At 43.1% G+C, this 13,085-nt stretch overlaps 1 protein-coding gene across 1 annotated transcript in view; it reads right to left on the reverse strand.

The window, feature by feature from the left end:
• Positions 1-13,085, reverse strand: part of nahoda (DOMON-like domain-containing protein nahoda) — a 73,684-nt gene that overhangs the window by 14,496 nt on the left and 46,103 nt on the right. The window contains exons 18-20 of the mRNA XM_080273923.1: positions 12,818-12,915; positions 12,301-12,417; positions 233-293 (exon numbers count right to left, since the gene is read on the reverse strand). Of these exons, the coding sequence (XP_080130049.1) occupies positions 233-293; positions 12,301-12,417; positions 12,818-12,915 (276 nt within the window). The remainder of the gene's footprint in view (positions 1-232; positions 294-12,300; positions 12,418-12,817; positions 12,916-13,085) is intronic.

Below are 13,085 nucleotides of genomic sequence, written 5' to 3' on the forward strand. Positions count from 1 at the left end.
ATCATAACCATCCTCCTCCTCCTCATCATCATAACCATCCACCTCATCATCATCATCATCATAACCATCCTTCTCCTCCTCATCATCATCATCATAACCATCCTCCTCCTCCTCATCATCATAACCATCCACCTCATCATCATCATCATCATAACCATCCTTCTCCTCCTCCTCCTCATCATCATCATCATAACCATCCTCCTCCTCCTCATCATCATCATCACACACTCACCTTATTGCTGTGTTGCCATCATCTACACCGGCCACAGAATCCTCTCGCACTGACTCAGACGCTGCCGTGGAAAACAATGCCATTAGAATTGCTCTCCATCATCATCATCATCTTCAATATCATCTTTACCTTTACCATCATCATTCTTACCTTTCTCTGCCTCATTATCACCTTTGTCATCATCATCATCATCATCCATACTTCCTTGTGCTGTACACTATATTATAACTGAGGTGGATAGGCACAAAAACCAAGAAAATAGCCACACTGTATACTGGGAGGCCTATCTATCCACACACCAGCCACTTAAGTGACCCATCCATCCATCTGCCCATCATTCAGCCTGTCCGAACACAAGGCTCCAATATACATCTAAAATATTACACTACAAAAAAAAGTAAATAAATAAATAAATAAATACATAAATAAATACTAATAACAAATGATTTTGAAGAGCAATGTTAATATTATGTAGGTAAAAAGGAAGTTATACAGTATACTGATTGGTAAATTCCTCTACATTAACGCAGCTAACAATGAACAACATATTTAATTCAGCTCGTAACCCAATATCTACTAAAATCATGTTATGTACTAATCATCACCATCATCATATTTAATAAACACTGCAAGAGTATCTGTTAGAAGGAATCAACTACAATCATCATTACTGTAATCAAATAAACATTCATACACACAGCCAAGCCTTCAAAACTGACTCCACTCCCTGCAATGGAGCTAGTTGACATTTTTTTTAAACATTTGAAAACAGCAAATTTCTCACCTGCGCTTCTGAAACCAGTATGCGGTAGGACTCACTCAACCGAATCCTCCACCACATCAACCACCGCACCTTGTGGTAAATCAGCCACAATACGAACTTCACCACACCTACCATCGCAGTTCATGTGTGTCCAGAGTTACAGTTCCGAGTCTCATACACTACAGTGTTTTTATTCTAACTTGGCCCAGATTTTTGTCTTTTTAGAAGTTACTTCACGTATCTTGTGGCAGAGACAATGAATGCTACGGCTCTACATGCTTTCCCTTGCAATTCTTTGTTGATATCATCACAATCCAGTATCAATCTAGTCTTTAAAAGTAGCATTCAAGATGACAGATGGTGATTTTAGTATTCAAGATGAACAGATGGTAATTTTAATAATTCAAGATGGATAGATGGTAATTTTAGGCCAAGTTAAATCCTGTTAATCTACTTTTACACTCCAGTATTCAAGATGGAGTGATGGGCAATTTAGGCCAAGTTAGAGTAAAAAGAGTATACCAGTCTGGGTGTATGTGAATGTTAAGTGTTTGTGTCGGGATACTGTACTGCGTCTGCTGGTACTGTACTAAGATCGCTCAAATAATCCACTCTGCCCTCACTATACTGCTGGCCACCACACCACTACACACTGACACACCTCATGCAATAAGCTGTCTTTATTATAGCTAAGCATTACTGTTGTTGTCATCGTTATATTATCATCATGATCACCATCCCCACTTCCCACTATTCTAAATGAGGTCACACTATCGCAAATATGCTGGGAAGGATTTATTAAAAGGGGGGGAAGGGGGAGGGAAAAGGGCAGTGGAATGTGACATATTCATTCCTGCATAATTCAAATATTTAAATATGCTCTTCGATTCATTTTGTTTGACGTCATTTGTAAAAGCTCCAACATATTTGCATGAATCGGCCTTGGTCACCTAATGGAGGTTCTTCAAGCTCCTCAAACTCTAGCAGCCTCTCTTCAGTCCCTTATCCCTGAGGTCACACTCCATGATCTCATCCCAGGTCTTTTCTGGTCTGCCTCTCACAACCCTACCATCAAAGTTCACACCTCACCCTCCACACCCAGTTGTCATCCTCCATCCTCTTCACACACCCAATACTCTTAATACTTCAGATATGAATACAATTAAAACTACAATACATTCAAGCATCATCATCATCATCATCATCATTAGTATTATTATCTTCTTTCAAACATAGTAATTTTGCTGGCAGCTGTTTTACTGCTTACCATAGCTTTCACCACCATTATCACCATCACCACAAAAACCTGATTCCTCTTCCACACCATTCACCACCACCACCACCACCACCACTCCAAGATAACAAATCTGTACCTATCACCACCACCACCACAATGTTACATCACTACCACACTCAGCACCACCACCACTACCACAACCACCACCGTAACTACCTAACAGCCATTCCATTACCACCACCATCACCACAATGTTAAATCTCAACCACACTCAGCACCACCACCACTACCACAACCACCACTGCAACTACCTAACAGCCTTTCCATCACCACCACTACCACCATGCTACTAACACTGCCACCACCACCTACTCCTAACTGCATCACCATCATCACCCTCATCTGACCTCCAGTTTATACTTTTATTTCTCTTTAATTTTTCTATTAATTCAACTTTTTCCTCCTACCTCTCTATTTACCTATCTACCTGTATCTATTACCTAGGAGTTTAACATGTGTTGCATCAATAAAAACACCAAATAATTATTCAACTCAACCAACACTACTGAGAGAGTTGAGTGACTGTCTCTCATCCAGTTACAACACAAAGGCCTCACTTAAGCTGAATAAACTGGCTGAGTGGCAGCAATGGGGATATTAATATGGTCATCATCACCGCAAAAAATAACTAAATAAATGAATAATCTAAATAAAGAAGAAGGCTAGCATAATCTGGGGTAATTTGGCAAAAGGATATGTAATACAGACATGTTCAAATCCGGCAATCAATCTTGTCACATTCTCCTTTGCAACTTAACACCACAGCGCTACACTACCACACACTGGCAAACTAGTTACTCTGTATAATTGTGGGCTGTGTTAGTACTGTTAGTTGTGTTAGTAGTTGGCATGTACTTACGGTGTTAGTATGGGTGCATGGTTCTGTCCAAAAGCAACAAGCCAGTACTTTGAGAGACAGCTGTAGCTTTGGTCAGTTCCTTACTCTTGAAGCATTGTTATTAATTTTGGTGTGCACATTACCCATATCATAATGTTATGGTTGGAGGCTCTTTACATATGTAATGTACAGTATTTGCAGCTGGTTTGTTTTCATCTGATGGAACTAGGTATTTTTCACTGCTTAAATACTGTCACTGTTGCAAGAAATTAATTTGGCTGTACCGTATTTATGAAGTAAAAATAAGTTCCTTTATAAGTCATATATACTCTCTACTCTGATGACACTCGGCCATCAACTAAGATGAATGGAGTTAGGGATCTCTGTCAGGTCAAGCCTAACACACCACAGATACTGATGAGATGGACTGCTGGTGTGTTTATAACCCTGTCTGTGTAAGAGACAAAACTAATGTACATTTTCTTCTTGTTCCTCTTCTTTTTTTGTTCAGAAGATGAACAGAGGAAGGAAAAATAAATTACTGTAAAAAAAAAAAATCTATACGCTACATTACAAGTGTCCTCCATTCATCAAAAATCTGGAACAGTTGGACTTGAACTGCAGCAAAACACCACAAGCTACAACTCTCACTCACAGTCCGCCACAAAGACTGGTCTGTGAAACAAGGTCAAGGGTCCCCTGAAACACTGACAGGCAGAAGACAACACAAAAGCAACGGAAATGGAAGGAACAGAGGACCATATACTGGTGGCCTTAGGAGACTCCCTAACACCTCTGACTTACTGATTTATTCCTGTCTGTGACACGTTAACCCCTCCACAGCAAACACGTACACTGTATTTTATTTTACCATTACTATCGCAGGACAATAACACAATAAACTGCCATTGTAAGATATCGTACCGTTTATAAAGGCTGCAAGCACGTTGGAGCCTTTATAAATGATACAATATAACAACAGTTAATTGTGTTATTCCACCATGAAGTTTAGAAACTATCTGCATTAACCTCTAGCAGGATTAGCCTACACCTACTTAAATTTATTTCTGCTTATTCAGAGACTGAGACTGAGGGATGGAGCAAAGAGGTACAGTATTAAGAGAAGAGTGTGTATGTTGGAGAAGGGCAGCGAAATGGCATGGGACAGGGCAACATGGAGGCGATTTGTTTGTGGTCATCCTTTACGGGACAAAGGTGTCTGGTTATAGACAGACGGACAGATTATTCAGATGAAGGAATATTGCTCCTACTGAAGGGTAGGTATCCTCTTGTACATATCTCTGCCAAAACACTGGTATTAATATGACATAAGTAACAGCCACAAGAGAATAATAATGTCTCATATGCAAAATAAATCACTAAGGAAGAGGTACCAAGGAGTCTGGTAGGGCCAGAAGGACACAGCCCAGGGAGTGACGTCAAAAAAAGCCGTTGACAGGAAGCAGGAGGGACAGATGTGCAAGTGTTTAGGGGCGGATCAAAACAAACTACATGGATCACATAAATATGGTGTTATTTAATGTGCAGGTATTAGGAATCTGACCTGTGTGTGAACTCTATAACTGTCCTGAACAGTAAGTAAGGCATCATTAGCTTAATTACATTATCATCTTAATTATGGTACTCAAATTTATCACACTTACAAGGGCTGGCCAGACGCACTGCACAGGTCTGATTTTAGTATGGATCAAAGCAAAAGAAAGTCCAGGGAAATGTCTTGATCAGTAAGTGAGGGGGTTAATTACATCATTATCAACATTAATTTTCCACAATTATATGAGGTGGGGAGATGCACTAATCAGGTCTGAACTTATTTTTGATCAAAGGTAAAGAAAACCCCAGTAAAATCTTCCTTCCTCTGATGTAGGAGGTACACTCATGAGCCACTGTTCCTGGTCACCCTCTTTCCCTGCCCTTGGCTGGAGGGAAGAGCCAGCACTTCACACCAAACAGACATTGTTGGTGTTGTGGCGGTGAAGCTTTTCTTGGTGGCACAAGGAATGGTTTGTAATGACACTGTGAAGGCAAAACAAGACTTACTTATCACTGTAATAGCCAGGATTTGAACTCACACCCACATGATCTATAAACAAGCATTACCACTGAGCCAAAAGAGAATCCCCACTACACCTAGTCAAACAGGCTTCTACACACCCTGATACAACACACAGTTACTTGTGCACACCAGACAAGCTTCACACTGCCAACAGCAGGTCTTTGTTCACTGCAACACCCAGACTATCACTTCCTTTTAGCCATGGTTACAGGCAGAGGATGATTCACTACTGTACAAGGGAGTCACAACACAAGCACTGAGTGGGGATGACTGGAGGGGATTATTGCTTCTGGCTTTAAGTAAGTGGACAACTGACTGACATCAAAGTGACTTGATCCTTATTGTTGCTGACCTTATTTACTGATGCTGACTTTATAAATGACCAAGTTATTGTTTATAACTGTGCTGTTTACCACTACATCAAGTACACTAAGTACCCAATATTAACAAACTGTGTACTACAATGTGTACTGTGTACCACATTTACAAAGTCAAATCATAAGTCTACATTACAATACTGTGCTTTACATTATAAAATTAAAAACTACTAATTACTACAGAACTTAAGGAAAACATAAAACTATGTGGAAAATTAGGGGAAACATAAAATTAAATAAACGCAAATGTCAAATGACAGGTAAAAACACAGCTGTTTGGTAACTTCAAAACAAAGGATTGTACAATAAAGTTAACATTCAAAGTATAAAATACTGTGTTATGCTAACTGGATTTTCTTAAACTAAGGATAATGGTGACTTTTACAAAATAAGGTAGATTTGCATAAGCACGACTTACTCTCATGGTCTTAGAAGGCTCCAGGCACCTCTTCCTGCATTATTTATCCACCAATTAGTCAAAGTTTGTAAAGGCTCCAACATGCATGCATGTGTGCATCTGCCTTTGTCACCTAATGGTGGCTTTCCACGCTGCTTGATCTCTGGCAGCCTCCCTATTCAGTCTCTTATCCCTAAGGCTACACTCTATGACCTCGTCCCAGGTCTTCTTCAGTCTGCCTCTCGCAACCCTACCCGACATTCACACTTCTCACCTTCTGCACCCAACTGTCATCCTCCATCCTCTCCATCTTTATATACATCCTTATCCCCTGAAAGGAGGCTGGTGGACTGCAGAGGGACAACTTAGGCCTGCAGTCCACTGGGTTCACATGACACAAACCTGGGGTCCTAAACAAACAGCACAACACATCTTGACCCCCACACTACAATTGCTTTATTATTATTATTATTATCACTGCTGCCACTTTCACAGTTTTTATTCAACTTCAAAATATTGTCTAGCAATGAAGGGGTAACGACATCCCTATGTAGCCTCTCCAATCACAAATTTACTCCTCATCTAATACAACTTTCTCTCCCTGTTCCTGTCCCTGTCTGTGTCTCCATCTCTCTTTCTCTCTCTCTCCATAACACACAGGAGCAAATCAGCGCATCATATGCTGAAATAAATTGGTCAGGAAGACGTAGCATGGAACCTGCTAATGTCCCTAATAAAATGCTGACATGCTAACTTCAGTACGCTGCATGCAACTGTGTATGTAAGGATCAGTACATGTGTGCAGGACTCATCTATATTATGTGCAAATGTCTAGGCATTAAATGTAGGCATATTCATTGTCCTTGTGTTCTAGACTAACACAAAAAAATTATATCAATACAATATCACTGCTAGCTTCATAATAATAATTATAATCATCACCACTGCTATCTTCATCACCATCATTGTCATCATCATCATCACCATCACCTCACCTATTTTCCCATACTCATTGTGAGTTGTGAAACTGCCTCTGATGATGATGATGATTATTATTATTTTATGGTGCTGAATACATGTCATTTCTTTTTTATGATATTTTGCTTACCGTGTGGAATACAAGGACAACAAATATATATAATGAAAGATAAATACCAAACTGAAGAATGGCTGAGACCCAGAGAAACAGTGCCTGATGTAAAGAGCTGAGAAGAAATATGTAAGAAAGACTTGTGAGGATGTGTGAATAATGGCCTTTGATTCCTTTAGGACAGTAAGGTGTAAAATGCAAAATAAATTGTTTAGGCAATGTTGAGGGTGAAGGAAGGGTGATGGAGGGAAGGGTGTGCAAAGGGTGAGGGAAAGGTGAAAGAAGGGTGTGGGAGGGACAGTGTTGTGCTAAGGCTGCATCCACACCAAATGTGTGTGCTGGTGTGGGTGGGTGTAGGCAGGAGCTGTTAATCACTGTACGAGTAACCCAAACATGTGGCTTCAGTGGACACAGGTGGGTATGGGTAAGAACTTGTATTGGTTACAGTCATGAAGAACTCCCACCAACACCAGCAAACACTTGGTGTGATGTGGTTTATCATATACTGTTTATGCAGGCTGTCCCAATATGCTGTGCATCTCATCAACAAGAGTGCTTCAGGGAGAAATCATGTACGCAGACTTATACATACACATGATTTTCTTCTGCTAATGGAATCCTGTATGAACCAAAACATCTCTATGTTCCTCTACCACCACTCATCTACACTCCCTCCTGCCAATCCTCAGTCTGCTATTACTGTGCTGCTATTTAATTTACCCTAATTCAGATATTTAACCATTTCAGTACATCCTATGTTCTTATTCTCCCATGTTTGGTTTGGCTTACGGATAACTTGTTGTACATTCCTCTCTGTGCTGTTAAGTAGGAGTGCCTGCCATACAAATATTGGCCACCAGAGAATTAGGTAAAGGCCAGAGAATAATCTCACAACAACTCGGCAACAGTGCAAAGGTAGGGTGGGTGAGACACGCGGGGCACAGCTTGAATTTGTTATTTTCTCATATGCTTCTCATTACACAAAATCATCTTCAGAGTTTGTGTGGCCTGAAACATAAGAAAAAAATACAGAATTCAAGCTCTAACTTGTGTCTCTCTCCCACCCAACATTTCCACTTCTCATAACTGGTCATCTGCATCAGCTACAGTCCTTCTATAAACAAAGACACATGAACTAAAACTGTACAACCTGACCTTACAATCCATGGCCCATATAGCCAAAGGCAATCCCTGGCACCTCTCCCTTACTGATCAATTTTGCACATTACATGTTTCTGGTTTATGGTATCTTAGTAATGTTTTTTATATGTCCTTGTTATTATTGTTGTTCTTGTGGTCCCAGGTTCATATGGATATGAACCTAGTGCATAGAGAGCTGAAGTTACCCTTTTCCTGCTGCCCACCATCCTTTTGTGGCTTAGTTGTTTAAATAATTAAAATAACCACTGTACTAGGGTGGAAAAATAAATGGACCATTTGAATAGCAACATTATCAGAATAAAGCTTGACAAGCAACATTACCACAACCCAAACCTTTCCTGCCACTGACTATTAAGTGGTCACATGCAAAAGCAACCTGGTAAAGATTAGGTACCAGGAAGAGTCCAACTCCTACCACAGGAGCAGCAGCATCTGCAGCAGGGTGGGTGCACTGGGAACTCTGTAAACATTCTGTATCAAAAGCAAACAGCCTTATGGATAATTTGTTAGTGTTCGTGTATTGGGGCTGAGGCTGGGTTGGAAGGCAAAGCAAGAGAAAGGAAAGGCAAGGCAAGGGAAGGGGATTGGTAAGGCAAGGGAAGGGATGGGAAAAGGCAAGGGAAGGGGACTGGTAAGGCAAGGGAAAGGGATTGGTAAGGCAAGGGAAGGGATGGGAAAAGGCAAGGGAAGGGGATTGGTAAGGCAAGGGAAGGGGATTGGTAAGGCAAGGGAAGGGGATTGGTAAGGCAAGGGAAAGGGATTAGTAAGGCAAGGGAAGGGGATTGGTAAGGCATGGGAAAGGGATTGGTAAGGCAAGGGAAAGGGATTGGTAAGGCAAGGGAAGGGGATTGGTAAGGCAAGGGAAGGGGATTGGTAAGGCAAGGGAAAGGGATTGGTAAGGCAAGGGAAAGGGATTGGTAAGGCACGGGAAAGGGATTGGTAAGGCAAGGGAAGGGGATTGGTAAGGCACGGGAAGGGGATTGGTAAGGCACGGGAAGGGGATTGGTAAGGCAAGGGAAGGGGATTGGTAAGGCAAGGGAAGGGGATTGGTAAGGCAAGGGAAAGGGATTGGTAAGGCAAGGGAAAGGGATTGGTAAGGCATGGGAAGGGGATTGGTAAGGCACGGGAAGGGGATTGGTAAGGCACGGGAAGGGGATTGGTAAGGCAAGGGAAGGGGATTGGTAAGGCAAGGGAAGGGGACTGGTAAGGCAAGGGAAGGGGATTGGTAAGGCAAGGGAAGGGGATTGGTAAGGCAAGGGAAGGGGATTGGTAAGGCAAGGGAAGGGGATTGGTAAGGCAAGGGAAAGGGATTGGTAAGGCAAGGGAAAGGGATTGGTAAGGCATGGGAAGGGGATTGGTAAGGCAAGGGAAGGGGATTGGTAAGGCACGGGAAGGGGATTGGTAAGGCACGGGAAGGGGATTGGTAAGGCAAGGGAAGGGGATTGGTAAGGCAAGGGAAGGGGATTGGTAAGGCAAGGGAAAGGGATTGGTAAGGCAAGGGAAAGGGATTGGTAAGGCATGGGAAGGGGATTGGTAAGGCACGGGAAGGGGATTGGTAAGGCACGGGAAGGGGATTGGTAAGGCAAGGGAAGGGGATTGGTAAGGCAAGGGAAGGGGACTGGTAAGGCAAGGGAAGGGGATTGGTAAGGCAAGGGAAGGGGATTGGTAAGGCAAGGGAAGGGGACTGGTAAGGCAAGGGAAGGGGATTGGTAAGGCAAGGGAAAGGGATTGGTAAGGCAAGGGAAGGGGATTGGTAAGGCAAGGGAAGGGGACTGGTAAGGCAATGCAAGGGAAAAGGCAAGGGAAGGGGACTGGTAAGGCAATGCAAGGGAAAAGCCAAGGGAAGGGAAAATGCAAGGCATGGGGAATGGTAAGGCAAGGGAATGGAAAAGGCAAGGCATAGGGAAAGATAATGCAAGAGAAGGGAAAAAGCAAGGCAAGGCAAGGTAAGGTAAGGGGAAAGGTAAGGCAAGGCAAGACAAGACATAGGAAGGCAAGGAAAGATCTGGACTGGTGACTGGAGATGAGAACAAGTATGTTATGTTAAGTCAGATCTCATCAACACCAAGAACACAACAATGTATTAGCAAGTTCCACTAAACACTGAAATATAACAACTGCATGCACAAAAACCAATCCACCTTCCCACATAATCCCTTCAGCATCATAACAACTTTACAAATCCTATTCTTGTTATCTCCATGATTTTATTTACTTTAACCTCTTGTGCTGAAGAATCAGAAACAAGCATAAGGAAGTCATTTCATATGTTGAATTTTGCTCTCTCTGCGTCTCTGTCTCTCTCTTTTTTTTCCTATCAGGTGATGTTATTCAGGTATGGGTGGTCCTCTCATGCTGAAGGGGCTTCTGTGGTACACTCTAAGCACCCATGCACATGCAACACTAGGCAATAGGGAAAGGGTAAATCTCGTGGTCTTAGTAGCTCCCTTGCACCTTCACGAAACTACGTTGCATATTCATCAATCTCTTGCAGTAATTTTTATGTCTCAAATGTGGCCATAGTTAGCATTAGTACTGTACTTGTAATAGTGAGTACTGTACTAATGTGCCATATGTAGAAATAAACTGATTAGGGAGACGTGTGGGGAGCCTGCTTATCCCACAACAATCCAAGGCATCCAGGATTATATTAACCTTACAATAAATCACTATGGTAACATCAGTATTTTTTTTTTTTTTTCCTGGCTAGTACTGACCCTGTGAGGTAGTGGCTGAGGGTGATGTATGGCTACAAGCCTGACAACTCACCACAGACATACCTCTCAGGCAGGGAACTTGGTCTCAAAACACACACAATATCTAATCCGATACTCTTACATTATTCCAAGTCTTATAAGTGTCCAAGAATCATTAAAAAGTAATTAGGTAGATTCATCACCTGATCAAGTTTGCAGCTCATACATCAATCAATTCTACCATGAAGCTTAGTTACAAATCTCAACTCAAATTCCCACAAAAACAGATCTAAGATGTGTTAGTAAGGTGGGGCAGTTTTAGAGCCAGGGATGAATGGAAGCCTCTCAATAGTACCAGAAGCTTTAGCATTTTCTTCTGGGCTTAGGTTATCCAAGCCAGACCCTGTACTTTCTGCCTCTGTGTCTGCTTCCTCAAACTCTTCATCTTTTGCCCTGGTCTGCCTGCTGTTTGGCTGGACCTGATAAGCACCAAACTGTGGGCCGGGGAAGGGAAGATGGATATGGCCACCATTATTTAGGTTTACAACTCGAAAGCCACTGGGGGCAAAAAACGCGCGTGAGGTCGCAGGCGGGAGATAACCTTGTGGAAAACCCCGACGACCCCACAACACCTGTCCTGGTATGGGGTTGCCATAGCGAGGGTTGATGGGGTATACATTCGGGAAGGTCTGGCCATTTGGTGGTGAACCAAAACCAGGTTGGAATGGTGTAAATTGGGATCCTGGCACAGACTGGGGTGGGAACCAGGGAGAAGGGTTACCAGGGGCGAACTGAGGAATACCAGGACCAAACTGGGGTGGAGGGTTACTGGGAGGGAACTGGTCTGTGGTTTGAACTGGGGGTGTGTCTGTGATGACGCTGGGGGGAGAACTGAACGAGGAATCCTGCACGGGGAAACTGGGGGTTTGATCTTGTTCCAAAGGCTGTCTGGAACCACCAGGACGCACACCAAAACTGCCGGGTCTTATTCCAAAACTACCAGGTCTTACTCCAGAACTACCGGGTCTTACTCCAGAACTACCGGGTCTTACTCCAGAACTACCGGGTCTTACTCCAGAACTACCAGGTCTAATGGCAAAACTAGGCCTACCTGGTCTAATGCCAAAACCACCAAACCCCTGCCCCAAACTATCACCACCTTGGCCCAAACTATCACCACCTTGGCCCAAACTATCACCCTCTTGGCCAAAGCCATCACTCCCTTGGCTCAAACTACCACCCTCTTGGCCAAAGCTATCACTCCCTTGGCCAAAACTCTCTGAACCTTGGCCCAAACTGTCCTCCGCTTGGCCAATACCACCCTGACCGTCCGCAACGGCCGAGGGAAGGGGAGGAGAGCTTGTGGAAATACCTCTGAGGCGGGAGACGCGGAGATACTGTGGGTCAACGCTCAACACTCCGATGCGGCCTTGTTCAATGCTATGCTGCAGCACCTCACGCACCATGGATTTTTCTTCTTCCGGAATCTCTGTGATTGGAGAGAATGACAGTATGAGATAAAACACACACACACACACACACACACACACACACCAATGTACTCTTCTTCAATGCTTTCCTTCAGCATCTCACAAACCAATAATTCTTCTTCCTCACAATTATTAGTAGAAGGCCTGTGTTTACCGGGTTGGGTCAGGGTTTTATCTTTCTGCACAAAGCGTGTTTAGCACAAATCAGTCCCATGTAATTTGAGGGTCTACTGTAGTTCATGTAACACCTTTTGCTACAAGTGATCCTTCTTTCACATACTTATTTGTTCTGTGCTTCCTACTGGTGTCACATAACAGCAGTTACCACAACACCCTCCACCACCACAGTTGGCAGGGAAATATATACACACTTTTGATGGCAATGCCACACCAACTCACCTGGTATTGGCGGCACCTGGCCCACCTCGGCCTCGTGTGCTCCCTTATCCAACACGACCTCCATCGACGCCACCAGCTTGCCGTCACCTTCGCTTGTACTGTCAAGTGAACATGACACAGAATTTAGATCACAAACCAGCATAAACAATTCACACTGGTTCAAACTGTACAGGGGACACCTTCATGCAGTAGCACAGATATATCCAGGCAGCTCAACTGCCTGGTTATACAACTGTCCCTCAACTACTTCCCTATCCCCCAAAAGGCA

The sequence above is a fragment of the Coenobita brevimanus genome, chromosome 56, assembly GCF_032717465.1.
Source record: "Coenobita brevimanus isolate Jiangsu-jjx chromosome 56, ASM3271746v2, whole genome shotgun sequence".
NCBI classification, from domain to species: Eukaryota; Metazoa; Arthropoda; class Malacostraca; order Decapoda; family Coenobitidae; genus Coenobita; species Coenobita brevimanus.